The sequence below is a fragment of the Phalangium opilio genome, unplaced genomic scaffold, assembly GCF_054372755.1.
Source record: "Phalangium opilio isolate 3A_F unplaced genomic scaffold, DU_Popi_V2 ptg000031l_1, whole genome shotgun sequence".
NCBI classification, from domain to species: domain Eukaryota; kingdom Metazoa; phylum Arthropoda; class Arachnida; order Opiliones; family Phalangiidae; genus Phalangium; species Phalangium opilio.
Window position 1 is genome coordinate 9,175,596 of NW_028324158.1, and position 17,624 is coordinate 9,193,219.

Sequence of the window (17,624 nt, forward strand, 5' to 3'; positions counted from 1 at the left end):
TAATATCCTTGACCCTAAGTTAGAAACCACGAACGAAAACAAGGCATAATAACATAAGTTCATAACTTAAGATAAGTTATGAACTTATAATAATAATGAAAAATAATTAAAACATAACATTTTATTTTATTATTTTAAATAATACCAACCCATCTATTAATAAATTATTAAATTAATATTACTATTTATATAACAACAGTTAGTTACCGTTAATTTTAGATTTTAATAACATTGAAAATCTTTTACTTTCTTGCCACCAAGATTCAGCGCATATTTGACCGGATATGGCCAGATAGTGACATCCATGGTTGTTACGGCTACACGGTATCGCGTGTAAAGTTTTCGCACCTATAATTGTGTATTAAATACCTCATATGTAAATAAACAAATAAACAGAGCTATTAGGCCTAAAGTTATTTCCGATTTACCTTTAATGTATAAATTCTCTATCAATGTAAACCCTCCGGACCCTTTCCAATTGTAAACGTTTATATTGTAGTCACTTCCCAATACAAAAAGTAAGAAACTACTTCCATATGGTATCCAATCAAAGGCCAGAACTGGACTACTCGTGATTTGTTGAACTTTTTTCAAAATTTTCCCGTCCATGATACTATAACCGGAAGTTCAGTAATTCAAAGTGTTAAGAAAAAAATGAAATAATTTTCTTACTGGTAAACTGATATCCATGAACTGTCCGAGCTACGGTCAGTTGTCCCTTCGGATACGGCTAAAATGGATACTCTGGCACCTTCATCTATCGAATTGATGGCCACGATCGCGTTGGGTTTAAACCTGTTTACTAATTGGAGAGGTTGAAAGGAAAGGGACGATTCCTCCCAGTAGAAGACATGAGCTTTAGAATTGTCCATCAAGGTTAAATAATGGACGCCATTGTACTCCGAATGCTCAACCTGCAAAAACGAATAAGTACTTCGGCATTAACAGTAAATGAATTATAAGACTTGTAAACTTACAGTTTTGACATAAGGTAATGGTATTGATTTCCCAATTTGGAAAACACCATTAAAGTCCGAGAAGAACAAATAGACAGCTTGTTCCGTGACCGCGACCAAGCCAATATATGTCCCGAAATCGATGGCTTCCACGTGAACGACTCTTTGGTCTGTCAGTATGACCGTTGGTTCGAAAATACCAGTTTCGGTGTTCATTCGGAAGATTTGAAGGCCACCAATCTTGTGAACGCATTCGGAAACGGGATGGATATTCGCAACGGCGAGATGCAATTCTCCGTCTAGACGAAACGTAGCCATACTGCCCGCGAAGCTAGATGGAATGACGCTCTTCTGGACGTACATTTTAGCGACTTCGTTGTAAAAGTAGACAAAAACGTTAGAACAACCGTTTTCGTGACGTCCGGTATCGGATATGAAGATAAATTTGAGTCCGTTCGATGTTATTCCACTAGCCCAACTATTAACGTCAAATGCACCCAAGTCTTGGACATGAACGTAGTACAGCAGCATCAACGGTCGACCTATAGATACGATACAGAAGTGAAATCAAGTAACCTTGTACACCTGCGCAACTATTACCTTCCAATATCCTTCCAATACGATCCAATCTGCCTTGACGTTTGATTAGGGAACTCTCCAAATCCACAAGTCCAGGAGGAAAGGTCATCTCGTCGGCGATAACGGATAGATTGACGTTATCGACACGTCCCAAGGCATTCAAGTCAGTAACCACAACATCATGAGTAAACCTGGTACGCGCCGTAATTACGTTCGGGTGATCCCGGTATACGACTGTGTCTCTAAGATGGTTCAAGTCAACGTCATTGACCCTCCCACGTACAACAGCGTGACAGTCGGCCTCAACAGGTTGCAAGAAGCGCACATCACGTCGAATTATTTGGTCATCTTCTATCGTGAGAATGGTGTCCTTGGTGATATTCACGCCGCCAAGATGCTTATTCGATCTGCAATCAATGAATCATGGTGGTGAACGTGCAAAGATTAGGGAAAGACTTCACTTACCGTGCATCGCGTACTGTAAGTTTATCTAAAGTTTTAACACCCTTTATGGTGAAATGTCCATGTTTCATCAAAGAGTTCTTGGCCCATTCGGATATGTCGACGTATTGAACAGTTACTAAATCAGGTACCACTAAGTCGTTAATGACTACGGCATCAGTCTCGAAAATTATCGGACCCAAGACGATATTTGGGCGAGTCTTTAACATCAAATCTTCTGGTATAGTGACGCCTTGAAACTTATTCTTCACGAACAGGTCACCTAGTACGTGAACATCGCCCAAAAACTCAACATCCTCTACCAAATATTGATCACCCCAATTTCTGAATAGTCTACTGGCCAGACTAGTTAAGTTTAGTCCGTTGAAGATACCGTTTGCAGTGACAGCGTTATCGCAAGTTAACGAACCTATGCATTACATATACTTTATTTTTAGACGGGAATATAGTTTATTAATACAAGCGCTTACCATGAATGATAACATGTCCATGGAAATTTTGACGCGACGGTATAAGTTGATCCTTTGTTAAACTTAAATAGTTATTGTTTAGATCGGTCAAGTCCATGCCGTTTAGTAACCCATTAAGAGTTGCAGGCTGAAAATAAAATTAAAAGTATTTAATTATGTCGGGGTTTAAGACTTTGCGTCAATACATACATGATCTAAGGTGAGTTGCTTGAAACGAGCAGGGACTTCGACAGTCAATGGTTCATTGACTTTCCATACACTTCTCTCAAAAGCTACCAAGTCCAGTCCGTTGACGAGTCCTCCGACCCTGGCACCATTATTTATAACGACGTCGCCATTAACAACCAAGTTCGGACAATGCCAATCACCGTCGACAGCTAAATACTGACTGCACAAATCGGCTACATTTACTCCGTTAAGAAGACCACCGACATTTAAGTCCCCGTTGATATTTAAGTTGTTCGCGAAACGCTTGTGACCACCAATAACTTGATCCCTATTTTTGACTACCGCCTCCTCAGACAAATCTACGCCTTGGATTTTACCCGTTGGGGTCACTGGTCCATCGAAGATTAAACGAGCAGCGTTAATATGTCCCATTATTTCATTGGCCACGTCGAGTTTAACCAAATCGTCCAAAAGACTGCCCAGATGCGTTCCGTTAACGAGATTTACGTTTAAATCCGAGTTGACCAATACATCTCCGTTGACAACCAAGTCCCCGACGATTGTCTGCGGTAAGTCTTGCATCATCCAATTGGACATCATCTCCCAGACGCTTACGCCATCAACGGTACCGTAAAAGTTCAAATTGTCCAAGTGTGTAAGACCCACGAAGGTTTTGGTACCAGTTACCATCTGGGTTTCGTGTTTCAGCATGATATCCATGGCCAAGGCGCGCAAATCCATCCCGTTCACTTTGCCAGTATCCAGATTAGATCCTTGAAGTATGGTTAAGTTATTGACGAATATTTTCTCGCCAGTGACGGTTTGTGGGGCGGAATACAACATCGAATCCTTAAACAAATCATCCAAAGACATGCCATTTACAGTGCCGGTAAGTTGTACGGCATTGGCTTGTAAAACGTTATGGACAACTGTGTCACCCGTAATATGAATTGGTCCAGATACTTGTTCGTCGTGAGTAGTTGTCAACATACTACTCAATGGTATGCCGTTAACAGTACCTCGAACGAATAAGTCCTGCACCACAAGATCGCCGGTAACAATCATATGCGCGTTTGAAGTTTGATCGCGGCCATCAAACAAAGTATCGTCCAAGAAACTCAAGGGAATTCCATTGACAAGTCCATCTATCGTCGAGTGTTGTTCCAAAGCTACTTCGGTGAAGTGTTTAATTCCCAGGATGTTGCTTTCTCCATTTTTGAATACCAAATCGTTTGACACGTCAACTCCGTTGATTCCCGCAGTTGACAATTTGTCAGAGCGTACTAGATTCTTGAAGACAACTTGGGCGAACGGTGGCAAGGGCTGGTCCAGTTTCAAAGCGCGGCTGAGTACTTTCTGAAGTTCGAACCCTTCAATGTCCCCGTGAAGTTCGACAGGACCTTTGAATTCAACATGGTTGAAGACCCATTCACCGGAAAGAGACTGAGAACTATTTCGGTTGATAGCCGTACTAAGTAACCTAGCCAAGTCGATTCCGTTTAATAAACCACCTAGTTTACTGTGTTCGGATAAATGTATTGATGGGAATGTCTTTCGACCTTTAAGAGAAGGATTAGTTAAGTACATCGCCCTAAACGCATAAGTATGCTTAGACGTACCATATACAACTTGGTTTAAGGATTTTAAAAGTATGTCCAGTTGAAGTGGGTATTCTAAATGTTTAAACGCGTTTAAGATTTTAAATAATAAGACTGCAAAAGATTAATTACCTTCAGTTGGTATTAATCCAATAGAATTAAGCGCCTCTAAACTAATCATTTCGTCAATGGTGTTAGTAGCAGCTAAAAAGTTGACTGGAAAGTTGATCTCAACATCTTTAGACACAAGGACAACGTCAGGTGAGGTGGGTGAGATACCGTTTATAGCCGAGACGGTCGGGTTTACCAAATGCAGACTACTGAAGTTCATCGGCGCTGTGGATAGATATACTTTTAATTAAACCCCGTAACGTTCCAAGCATACCACACCTTACCATAAATGTCTTGAGCTTCATTCAGCCACATGGCGTTGGCCCATAAGTCAGCAATGTCAACTCCATTCAACGTCGCTCCGGGAATTAAAGACAAGTCGTCGATCATAACAGGTCCTTGAATCTTTTTCACGCCGGTAATGGGTGGTTTTTCACCAATCATAACCAGGTCATCGTATAATTCATTCAGATTCAATCCGTTTGTGGCACCATCGACGATAAGTCCCTCTGCTTCCACTTCTTCAATTGATATATCACCGCGAACAAGTTGATCACCGTATGTTAAAAGAACGTTATCGTAATCCAGAGTCATTCCATTAGCCTTTCCATCAACTTTCATCTCGTTCGAGGTTACATGATGGATTGTTTTAGGTGCCGTGATTTCATGATGTCCATTTACGGTAACCAAATGTGATGGGTTCACTCCCGAGACCAAGCCTTCGACAATTACGTCGCCTTCAACATGCATGAATTCAGCTTGCAAGAAGCCGTTTATTACGGCATCCGTGTCCAGATAGATAACATTTTCGTATAAGTTGGATACATTGTCATCGTTGAGGTAGGTTGTCTCTACTGATGCCACGTCGCAACCGCTGCCGGATTCGCAAGAAAATGACGCGCTATGGATGTCCATTTCGCCTGCAACATTGATTACGTCAACCTAATTTAATTCAAAAGGACACACAGTATTTTACCAGTTACGACTTGATCTCCGGACAATCTTAAAGCACCACTCATCAAGTTTCGTGTGTTATAAAGTCTTTCTTTCAAGGCTTGCAGCTGCCTATTTATTTCATCTAATTCGAAGATAACGGAATGGTCCAAGACGTATCCGGTACTTTGATCAATGAGCTATATCAAAATTCTTCATTAAGTACAAAAAAAATATTAATTAATATTAATTTTAACCTTGGGTGTTCTGGTTTCGCCCGTAACTCCGACAGAATCGTCAAAAATCAAATCCCCGTCAACAATAATCGGTTCATCTTGGTCAATAAAATAAGCTTCCTTCATGGCTTCAACTAATTCGGAAGCCAAGGTACTGTTGAAGCGGTGCTGGGCCGATCGACACCACAATAAACTTTCAGAGTACCATTCACTCAATGGATTTTCGTAGACAAACCCCAAATCAAAGACATTAACTTGGACCTCGTGAACCGGATTGGATACAACTGCCATGGTCAAGGTATTGTTAACAACGGAAGTCCCCTGTGTTGCTTTTATTGTTTCGTGGTTTAAGATTTACCTAAAGTTATTCTAGTTTTTTCAGCTCCCATGGCGGGAATACGATGAAACGAGGCAGTTATAGCTCCAGGACCCATTGAGTTCCTACTGTACTGTACTTCAGATGGTACAAAATTCCACCCATTATACTGATACAGCTCTACAGCTTCGTAGTAATTAGTCAGAGCCAATAGAAACTGGCTCTGTTCTCCTAATACCGCGGCAATGCTAGTTGCCCCGTACGTTGGTAGGCATTGAAATGGCACAAAGCGGTCATCAATAAATTTATAGATAACCGAATTGATGTTGTATTTACGGTACCCATCTACTGCAATTTAGGCTTAAGTAATTTGTAAGTAACTCGCAATTTTATGTTAGTCTTACGTTGTTCAAATTGATTGGCTACAGCCAAAAAACTATCGTGATGACCATTGGCATCTCCTAACTCGAAAAATTGAAAATCAACCGCGCCATAAGTACGAATTTTTTGGAAGGAAATCCAAGTCCAAGAGTCTACGTCAAACTTGAAGATTTCCGAGTCAACGTGGTAGTTATCAATACCAACACGATGATTGGCTACAGCGAGAAACGCGTTGCCACGGATATGAAAAGCCTCAATGTCTTTAGCATCGTAAGTTCGAATCGAATTATATTCGTCAAAATAAGTTCCTACACAGAAAGATAATCAAAATAGGTCTAGCACGTGGCTATAAATCATTTAAAAAAGCGCGTCCAAAGGGGAGAGGGCTAGAAATAGGCAATACCTTTCCATTCGAAAATGGATGTATGGTCACCAGAATAATCATTTTGGGCTCCTTCGCTATTCGTTATGGCTAGATGAAAATTGTCACTATCGGCTTTCCTATTTTTAAAAGTTTTTAACGAAGACCAGTTAATGACCTTTCACTAATTCATGTTAATTATCTATGGGAATTTTACATAGTCCATAGCGATATCGATGTGGGATATTCTGAATTCACATTATGATCGACAACAATTTGCTTAGCAGTAGGATCGTATCGAAGCAAAGCCGTTCCGTAAGCTGAAAAATTACTAGTGTCATACTTATGGAACATATCTTATGAACTTATGGTCCAACTAAAATCTGTACGTTCTCAGGTTTAAGGTGTTCTTTTCGACATTCATAGAAAAGGTACCATAAATCTAAAATACTTTAACGGTCCATAAACTATAGTTAATAACAATTACCTCGACCAGCTTCGACGCACAATATGTAAATGAGATTATTGAAACTGAAAATAACCGCTTTCGACGCCGATTCAACACTCCAAGATTCCAGATACTGCCATTTGTCAGCCTACAAAAACCACCACCCTCAATAAATATTAAAATGCAAAATGAACTATAAAAACATAACACAACATTATTCCAAAAGAATCGAAACAACAAAACAAGGAAATGATTAAAATATTCGGGAAATAGAAAAAAAACAGCAGATGTCAGACGGATACTATAGGTCTAGCAGAATATTAAAATAAATATTTTGGACCCTTTTAACACCTGCTAAGTATTTAATTTTTTTTATTCATCATAAAACTCAATTTATAACCGACACGCGGAAGCTTTTATCAATGTCAAAAAGACTAAAAAGGTTTTTGACCAAGACTAAAACGAATAACTAACCTGAAGTAGACCCAATGTAACTTTGGATGAAGAAGAAACACAAACTGCGTAGATTTCATTTCCCAATTTGGTTGTGTCAATGTACAAGGCGTGTTCGCACAAAGGAAATAGAGGTTCCACACTAACGAGTCGGTAAGCACCTGGAGAGCGAAGTAAAATAAAAGTGAAACATTGACAAGTGTCGTACCGAGCAGCTTGTTAATTTATTATTGAATCATGGACTTTGTATTTGTTAAGAGGACGGGAAATGTATTTTTTTCCCGATTAAAGCTCTGGAGGTTTTTGAGTGATACATTTCAATCACTGACCCCTACGTGACTAATGTTTAAACAGAGTGACCTTGATAAACCAGAAAAATTGTAAATAAATTCTATTTGAACTAACGCCTATGTAATAGCCCATCGTTCTCGCTTGCCACAAGACAGTTCGTATATTGCCCTCCCCTATGGCTTCACATTTATACTGGGGTCACACTAGAGCACCTTGAAGGTTATATTCCCTTTAAAGGGGTGGTGGGTTCAGGAACGTAGACTTAACATTAACAAACGGCAAGGAGTACCGCTGACACCCTGCATTTCCTAACATTCGCTTTACCTAAGTGGTTGTTGGGTTAATTGGTGCAACCACCACAAATCGGTATTTAAATATCTACAATTTGCACCATCTAATAGGAGGGTTGGTGACATTGGTGCAGTGTAAGCCCCAATCCTCCCAAAAGAGGATACGGGGCGAAGGTACTCCCAAATAACAACCCAACCTTCAAACATCCCGCCTTCGATGTTACTCAACTAGATGGCAGAGGCTAAGGGTAAGATCATTGAAGAGAAAGCAGCTTATCAAAGAAGCCTACGTCACCACTTTCCGTCCAATCAGGACGTTGAGGTAAAAGGCTCGGAAACTGGTATTAGAGCAAGAGATAAAGGGGGGATAGAAACGGGGGTGGCCAAAAAGGCTTAGCTAAAAGTGGGGTAGTATTATAAGGAAATAAGGCAGTTCATAGCGCGTTGCTTCGCAGAGGCCTATTCTCTCACCGCCATCGACGCGTCGCTTAGCAGCGTAAAAATATTTAATAGTAAAGGAGAGAGTTGTAAACACAGCGGGGCTCAAAGGGGACCACGTGTTTAATAGATGGAAAGGACAGCGCTGGTAGGGTTAAATAACCGCGATCATCTCGGAAGGGCGACAATACGCCGAGTAACCAGGCGCCTGCAACCATGAGCCGCGACAGATCTCCCCAAGATCTACTCAAGCTTCAACTAGCCGAGTTAGAAATGCTGACCAGCATGTACCCCAACGAGAGCGAGTTTCGCGTTGACGACCCGTCCGCGATTACCGACATATCCGACTATGCCGACGGAAAAACCGAAGAACTCCCAGCTAGACTCGATTTCACCATTAACCTTCAAATTGAAAAGGTAAGCCACGTCTCTTTAACCTACTGTCCTAAAGAAAACAAAGCGGTGGGTAAGGGTTTGTTATGGCAGCGTGTATGACGTAAAGATATAAACCCTCCGCGTGTACCAATGCGTTGGCTGTACGCGCTCCCAGATAACAAATTGCGGTTGTCCAATGAAGCGTTGTGTTGAGATAGGTCTACCCGGCCAATTGAAGCCATAATTTCTTTGCATCTTCTTGATAGTACCATCACTGACAATAGGGTAATGGCAGCCCTCTGCCTTCGACTGTATTAAGCTCAATGGGAAAATAACATGGGGTGCCATTAGTCTATAGCGACAGCGTAACTAATTCGAAATTTTAACGATTTCCAACGCGTAGAAATAGTAAAACACCTTTCGATTTCTGCAATATCTTATTGCAGCTTTATAGTATAATCCAACCTTAGAAAAGGGTAAATTCCCTAGTTAAAAAACGGTAACAACCCATTCTTTCCATATTAAACTCTGCCCCTTCTAAGGTTGTATCCTACAACGGATAACCATCGTAATGCCAGAGTTGGTTCCATAGACGTCCGTTGGGAAGTGGGCTATCTTTAATTTCGGCCTTTGACAGCTAGCGTACCAAACAGATTAGGCATAATCAATGGACAGACCGCGAATTAGACCGTCAACCCAGACAAACTAATAATATTTCAAGCACGATCTTGATTAAAAATATCACTTATAAACAAACAAGTTCAAACTTCAATAGGACCTTTTTCAAGAGAGTTTTTGGGAGTTTTGTTTGCATTATTTAAAGTAGATGGTGGAAACCCAGACAGATGACAATTATAAATAAAACCCTCTATATTCTGATCCATTTCATATCATTTAAGTACTAATTTTGGAGATTAAATTTTATCAGCAAAGATAAATACTTGTTTCTATAGACTAATGGCACCCCATGTTATTTCCCCATAGAGCTTAATACAGTCGAAGGCAGAGGGCTGCCATTACTCATGGAAACGGAAACGTTTAGTTAGTTTTGTGCATAACACTTCATAAGGCGATACAGTTCCAGAAAATGAAAATACGTGAAATATTTTGAACTGTTCATATACTTAAGCGAAAATCCCTTATTGCTTTTAATATTTCCGGACGGAGACGAACGCTCCTTCTGCATAGTTTAGTATGCAAAATGCGTTTCACCTATTATCGAACCGTGTCAAGGAAATTCAGAATGAATTTGCATACATATTTTACTAACCAACGCCTATTCATTTTAGTCAATATTAGTCCAAATATAGTTTCCAATTCAAAACCCTTATAAAGCGCCCAAATAAATATATGTATTAGACAGACCCCTACAACAAGCACCGCTTATTTGACGCACTAAAAATTCTGAAAGACATAATAGCTATAGCCTGTACAAGAACAATTAAGTTATTGTTAATTAACCCATCAATTAGATTATAAGACAACATCAAGAACTAAGCAAACTAGGCTAGGGTTCGTACGCAGTTCGCAAAACTAAGCTCCACCTGAGAAATTCATATTCACCTGAGTCTATAAATTCATATTTAATTCGGTTATATTATATGGTCTTCTAAAATTCATCTCGACCATGCTAAGCAGCTAAATAATTTAACTAATAAGAATTTACCCCGAGATTTTGTTCTCAATAGTCTGAATCCCCTTTTTCTCAGAGTCTACATAAGAACCAATAAAATCTCTTCAATTTAATAATAAGATTAAAATTTAATTTAAAAAAGGGGTTATAGCTTGTCTTAGATTATGATATAAACACTTATAATTCCGGAATGAAATGTCAACCGCACTGGATTATCAAGGTAATCAACTTTATGCTTTCGCAGTATAAGTTGTATAACCTTCATTTAGACCAGAATTTTCTCAATGTTTTTCATTTTAAGAACATATTTAATATACTGGGCGAGGGCTCGGAATTCGACGTTTGTCTGCCAACGCTTACAGTACAAAATTTATTAGTTAAGACAAAATTGTTTTTCAATAAAAAATTGAGTTACCTATGAAGAGATTATGAAACCTACTAACGCAAGTCTTAAAATCGATTGAAATATACCTCTATCATAAGTTTATAAGATATGTTCCATAAGTATGACACTAGAGACTTACAGCTCGAGCTAGTTCGAGAACGACGGAAGCGAGAAGTCCTACACTCGGTTAATTAATTCTGCAGGACTTCCACCTTCTCCTATTAAGCCTTTGACAGCACCTCACCAGGTGTCGCTTTACCTCGAATCTATGACATACACCTCCCTCACTTCATGACAAACTCCAGTTTCTAAGTTACCAGTGACAAACTTATGGAAGGAACATTATCTTATGAACTTATGCCTCTATGTAAAGCAAATAACAAGGAAAAAGCATTTAAACTTTAGTTTTATGTACTGCATTTATAAACGCACTACCAATCAATATTATGTTGTTGTTACCTTTAAAGACATACATTTTTTTGCAATTGAAACAATGGGACAAGTGTTTGCACGTTACGTTACTACGTGTTTGTAATGAAATAGCAAGCAAAATTTAATGGACAGTTCCGAACAGTTCGGGATTTTCTTTAGAACTGCACATAGTGTCTTCACAAATAATTGCGAACAGTTCGAAATAGCTATCACCAGAAGGGGATTAGTGGGAGTAGCGTCATAGAAAATTTTGGACTAGAAATCCCCCATAAGTCCCTTCATAAATCGTTCTTTAAACAAAAACATGTCAATCAAACTCAATTTCAGACACTAACGTACCAAATATTTAACTCTCCCCAAATAACTATAGGAAAAAGTGGAGCTAAGTTGCAGCCTACCCCACGATTACCCAGCTGTAGACCCCGAAGTCTACGTCCGTTCTCCAGGACTGGACCGTGAACAACAACACAACATGAATTCCGACCTGGCCCATTTTCTAACCAGTTTACCCGAAGGCGAGCTAAGAGTATTGGTCCTAATTCAATGGTTATCGGACAACTGTACGTCCTACATCAGCGCTAGTCGACGCAAACCCGAAGACGGTGACCACGATCGTGGTTCCGGTGGTTCGGACCCCGAGGACAGCGATACTACATTCAGTCGTTTATGGATATACAGTCATCATATATTTAACAAAGGAAAGAGGAGAGCCATTTTAGAATTAGGTAACGAGTTACAGTTAACTGGCTTCTGTTTACCGGGGAAACCGGGTATTATCTGCGCGGAAGGTTTAACTAGAGATTGCAATAAATTCTGGCAAAGGGTTAGACACATGAGTTGGAAAAAGATTATGTTGAAGAAGAAGGAGACTGTTGACGATAACGTCTCAGATACCCAAGCTAGTAACGGTTCAGCTAGTCAACATTTAAAGGCTAGTAGTATTAACCATTTGAGAAAATTTGGGCCTTTACAAGAAGTCGGGTTTAAACCTAGACAAGGTCCGGGTCGAGAATATCATATGGACATGGGGGAATTTTTCAGATTTTTAGAACAACATCAATGCGGTTACGTTTTCAAAGATTATTTCGGTGTCGATGGGAAACTAACTAATCCTAACGGACACCCTTAGTTCAATTTAATTTAGACCCAATTTTTGTTTATATATTTAGGTTTAAAAATTGATGATTCAAATCGAATTGTTTAATTACCTCCCCAATTATAATTAATTTTGATTTTTTGTTTTTTGCTAATGGTTAAAAGTGTTTAACGATTGAGTGGTTTCGTCTCAGAATGATTTAATAGTTAAGTTACATTAGTTTAATTGCCTTCAGAACAGCTACAAATTCACAGCGCCTTAAGATTGAGTATGGGTGAACTTTGAACCTTTTAAACTTAATTAGCTAGCGCTTAAACAGTGAAATTTTGCGACAATTAGTAAAATGATTATTTTCTATATAAGTATTATTGAGTTTTCAAACTTTGCCCCAAGCGTTCGGAGTTATTTTTTGGAACATTATCTATTATTTGTTGCCGTCAACAAACAAAATCATATGTTTGAGATGAAACCACTTTAATCGCGTCCTATTACAGTATGAATTGAGTTTAGGATGTTTATATTTTTATAATGAGATAAAAAAAGTGTGTTAATGAGCGATTATTTTTTACTAAACTTCACAAAAAAAAAAATTAACAAAAGATCGAAAAGTAACTGAAAATCTTTTGAAAATTTACTATTTTTCTGGTCAAAGCGATGTTAAAATACCAGTTAATTCTAAATAGTTTTGTGACAAAAAAAGAAGAATCAACGTTACTGTTAAATCGAATTTCTATTTCACAGTTTTTATATGAAAAAAAGTAAGTCAAAAATTTGAAATTTGGAAAAAAAGAATTAAATAAAAATTTAAATGTTTGCTGAATTTGAATATTGTCAATAGTGAAACGTAAAAAAACCACCCCCAAACCTGATTAGGCCTAGGAGTTACTTGAAATTAAAATTAAACGTATTTTGTTACGTATTTCATAAGTTGAAAATTTAGCTTTTAATTCGAAATAAGTTCGCCATGCTCAAAGAATAGATATTTCTGAAACAAACTTCGAAGTACCTTTAAAACTGTGTAGCCATAAATATAGCACTGAAAAGTATGGTTGAAAAACACAAGCAATAGGACCTGAATTTAACCTAATTCCGATTATAAAATCCACCTAATTACCATTGGTAATGAAACTTAAAATGGTAAGTATAACCAACAAACAAGAGTGATTTCTTTAAATCTAAGACTAACACTATATCATAAAGATGGCCGATTTACTTCTTGATAAAGACAACGTATCTAGGTATCTATTTACTAACTCCAAAAATTCAACGAGGCTACCCCACCCCGTGACCCCAACACAATTTTCATGTAAAAACACTTTACGTCAACATATTTAAATAGAGCCCATACAAAAACCAGTTCTCATATCTCTGAAAATTTAATATTGCCTACTTAATATTCTTTAAGAATATAAGTAACATAAATACGCTTAAGTGTGCCACTATTTTGGCGCGAGACAATAAACACGTGGTTTTTCAATTATGACGCGAGACAATTAACACGTGCTCTTCAATTTTAATTTTCAAGTTATGCTTAACACGTAAAAGTTCTCGCGCCATTTCGCACGTTTTTCCGGTCAATTTCTTAGTAGCGTGAGTGACTGTCAAAGTGGCATACTTGGGCGTATTTTTGCTTATAGCATTACTAACGCAAAGAATTCGGCCTCAAACATGCCCCTACAGCTAAGTAAATCCGAGAACCGGTCAGCCCCTCAAAAAATACCGTTCAATAGGAATAGCCACTCACTAATATGTCGACAGAAAACCAAAATCTAGGGAAAACCTTCAATAAAAGCTGAAAGAGAAAGTTACAAGAGTGGGAGATAGAAAGGGAAAGTAAAAAGAATCCCTACACCGACAAAAGATAAATCTCGTAATATTGCTTCGCATCTACGCCACTCAACGCGCGAGCGCGCAAAAAAGTGAAAGTTGAGGTCAATGCTCTCTTGGCATACATTTTGCTTTGTGGTTTCTGCTTTTTAATACCATAGAGCCCTACTGACTGACTAAACGAAAACTGGGATAGGCGGGGACGCAATGTTGTGCTTGATCTAGAATGTTATTGCGCGTTTAACCCTTTCTAAAACGTAAGACTAACCATGTCAATCATGTTTTTGTAACCGTATTTTCTACAGTACGAGATCCAAACTTTAAGAGTCGTTCAGATAACACTAACACGTTAAGCCTAGATATAAGAGATGCATAGTTAACCCAAACATGTTAGGCCTAATTTTAAGAAATGCCCAGTTAAACCCTAACATGTTAACCCTAGATTTAAGAGACGCCGAGATGTTAAGCCTAATTTTAAGCGATGCACAGTTAACCCTAACATGTTAAGCCTAGTTTTAAGAGATGTACAATTAACCCTAATTAAAAACGGCATTAGTTTAAACAAGTTTAAAACGTAGCAACCAAAGTAGCTATTTCTTCTTGCCTATCCCTTAATAGTTAATAGTTAATAAAATCTTTAACACCAAAATATTCAAAAGTAGCTAAGCCTAATTTCTCAAACTCTTCAAAATCTAAACAAATTCTCATTATGCAACCACCAACTTGTTAAACATAAAATTATCATAAATTCCGGATTCTAAAACCTGTTTTCCGGTTAACCCTTCATGTCCCGTTTAAAACCCATTTGACTATCAATAATTTAAAAATATTTTAGGGCGTGAAACCAGATTATAATCATTGAAGTGGAAAAAAAAAAAAAAAAAAAAAACAAACTGATTAAACTTAAGGCAACTACTTTGAAATTAGAGAGTCGAAGCCTATATCACCCAAAATATCCCCTTTTTTAAATTCTTAAAGAATGCACAGATGGTTGTTATAAACTCTTCAATTTAAACGATTCATGTTTATGGAGTGGTTTATTTTCCCGATACTTTAAAACTGGCCTTTTGATCTCAAATGTCAATTGAAATAAAAGACAACAAAACGTCCGAGAAAACAAACGCACAGCACAACTGATTAACCGATAAAACACAAAGTAATTATCGGTCGTACTAAAATTTTAAATTCTTCATACGAATTTCTCATTTTTTGTAACATTTTTTTTTAAATGAATAAAAAATTCAGACTTACCAGTTTCTTGAGAGGCAAAACCAGGGTTAAGTATAGTCGGTGACCTTCTTGACCTTTGGCCCTCTTCTACGAGCCCAAATGCTTTATTCATGACCTTGAAAACGTCATCAGTTATCGTGTCCAATCGCAGTTTGACTTCCGTAATACCATCTGTATAAAATTTAAAAGTAAAAACATTTGTTAGTTTAAAAATTTAAATTTGAAACTTGTACCGGTGACTTTTTATTATTAAAAAAAAAAATAAAACAAAAATTGTTTTAATTACTTTTTATACTATGGATTGTATAGTTTGTAGAATTTTTTGAAAAAAATTAAAGTTTCCATAAAATTTGATAAGTTTTTTCTTAAATATTAAAATAATTTTTTTTTCAAATTCGTTTATGACTTATCGACTCATCAACACACAGCCCTAACCACATTACCCTATATAACTACTTTCGCTGGGACGTTCATTTTAAGTAGCAGGTAGGTATTTACTTAATATATTTCTAATCGGCAGCCATCTTAAAATGGCGGCCAAAAACGTAGAAACAGCTAAGTTACTTAAGTAAATTTCAACTGATTACATTATAATAAAACAGTGGTTCACATGACCATATTTTAAAATGGCTTCCAAATAGTATCAAAACATCATCGCCCTTCTTACTTTCCCACTTCCTATTATTCTCTATTTGCTTTTGATAAATTAAATTAGATCCAAATAGCTACAGGGCAATACATTATAAAACACTATATAATATAAATTAAAAATTAAACTTAACCCTTTTAAAAATAAATGAAAGATAAAAGGCGTTTACTAAATTAATAATGGAAAATTTTATAAGCTAGCTTTTATCCTTACTTTACTGAATTTTATTAAAATTTAAAAATTACCATTCCCTTGAGTAGATAGATATGTGTCGGACCCCATTAAGTTTTCTTAACTTAAATCCATTATACTGACAATGCGTATTTTAAACATAACGCTTTTAAAATGCCGAAAACGAAACATTAAATCCTTTTAATATAAAAATATCATTTTTAATTCCGTTTAAGTTTCATGTTAAATTCATTCTACAGCTAATCTTCTTAACTTAAATACAATATGGATAAATAAACGATAAACTAACAAACATACTATAGTATAATTAATAATTATTTAAAAATGAATTAATTTGAATCTTACCTTCATTTAAAACAATAGATGTATCGTTTGTTTCAGCCTTTACTAAGCAACGCCAGTAAATTAGTACGAAAATAATTAAACTCCGGCATCGAAACTTAGTCATCTTATTTAATTTAAACTTATTTAAATTTAATTTAACTTTAAATCGCAACTTAATACTATTTAAAGCGACAACCTAACCAGCTCAGTCGAAGGCATTAACGAAGTGATTAAATAGAGATTAAAACCCAAATGAGATTGATTCGTTTTGTAGGCCTTAATGTGCAAAGGTCAAATTTTGATTTTTTTTAAATATATTTGACCTAAAATCTTGTAGACCAAAAAACAACACCGAAAGCCGATTTCCTGTTCAACGGGCCATTTCCTCAACGGGTAAAAAATTCCAGAAACCTTTTTTCTAAACGCTTATTATAAAATCGCAAGAAGTAAATCACGAAGAAGTTATGAAAATATAGTTTTAGTTGATGGGAACCCATAATTAGATGCCACGTGAACAGGGGCATGCATACATGAACATTTTTATTTCAAGGTCATAGTCGTATTACTTATTTTACACCTATTTTCACCTACTTTCAACCCCTATTTTTAAATAATTTCAAATATATATAAAACTACTGTTTCAAAATATAGTGTTTATTTTTCTAGGCTAAAATCGTTGACAACATCCAATAAAATGTCTTTTAAGTGGGAACAGGCGTACACGACCCTTAAATTTCAAGGTCAGGAGTATATTTCCAATTTTTCACCTACTTTCAACTAATTTTTAGACAAATTCGAATAAAACCAAACTTATCTACACCATGTCTTTCGGTTTATCTATTTCTGTAAAAAAAACGTTACGCTAAAACGTCGTGCTTAAGCCGTTTTGCGCAACGCATGTTAATATTCTTTTTTTTTCGGTAAGCCTAGGCCCTAAGGTAGGTCGACGCTTAGCTTAGGAGGCCAAAAAAATATATTTAATCGGAAGTT

The 17,624-nt window shown here is 37.1% G+C and overlaps 2 protein-coding genes across 4 annotated transcripts; one reads left to right on the forward strand and one right to left on the reverse strand.

Moving 5' to 3' along the window:
• Positions 1 to 106: 106 nt before the first annotated feature.
• On the reverse strand, positions 107 to 7,971 carry LOC149690458 (uncharacterized). 3 transcript variants are annotated; one of them, XM_089869992.1, is made up of 19 exons: positions 7,494 to 7,971; positions 7,059 to 7,167; positions 6,789 to 6,891; positions 6,614 to 6,711; positions 6,234 to 6,518; positions 5,872 to 6,177; positions 5,535 to 5,797; positions 5,321 to 5,477; positions 4,629 to 5,264; positions 4,366 to 4,569; positions 4,255 to 4,308; positions 2,657 to 4,194; positions 2,468 to 2,594; positions 2,001 to 2,406; positions 1,557 to 1,942; positions 978 to 1,498; positions 673 to 914; positions 429 to 613; positions 107 to 348 (listed from the first exon to the last, which is right to left on the reverse strand). In XM_089869992.1, coding segments are annotated over exons 3-19 (5,559 nt in total). In that variant the 5' UTR covers positions 6,791 to 6,891; positions 7,059 to 7,167; positions 7,494 to 7,971; the 3' UTR covers positions 107 to 199. The 3 variants fall into 3 exon arrangements, with proteins under 3 accessions (XP_089726118.1, XP_089726119.1, XP_089726117.1); XM_089869993.1 differs by lacking the exon at positions 7,494 to 7,971 and having other exon boundaries at positions 7,059 to 7,254; XM_089869991.1 differs by lacking the exons at positions 7,059 to 7,167; positions 7,494 to 7,971 and having other exon boundaries at positions 6,789 to 6,929.
• A 487-nt stretch (positions 7,972 to 8,458) lies between these two features.
• On the forward strand, positions 8,459 to 13,232 carry LOC149690459 (RWD domain-containing protein 2A). The gene is made up of 2 exons (XM_089869994.1): positions 8,459 to 8,908; positions 11,687 to 13,232. Exons 1-2 carry the CDS (start codon positions 8,708 to 8,710, stop codon positions 12,443 to 12,445), a joined length of 960 nt encoding a protein of 319 aa, XP_089726120.1. The 5' UTR covers positions 8,459 to 8,707; the 3' UTR covers positions 12,446 to 13,232.
• The last annotated feature ends 4,392 nt before the right edge of the window (positions 13,233 to 17,624 follow it).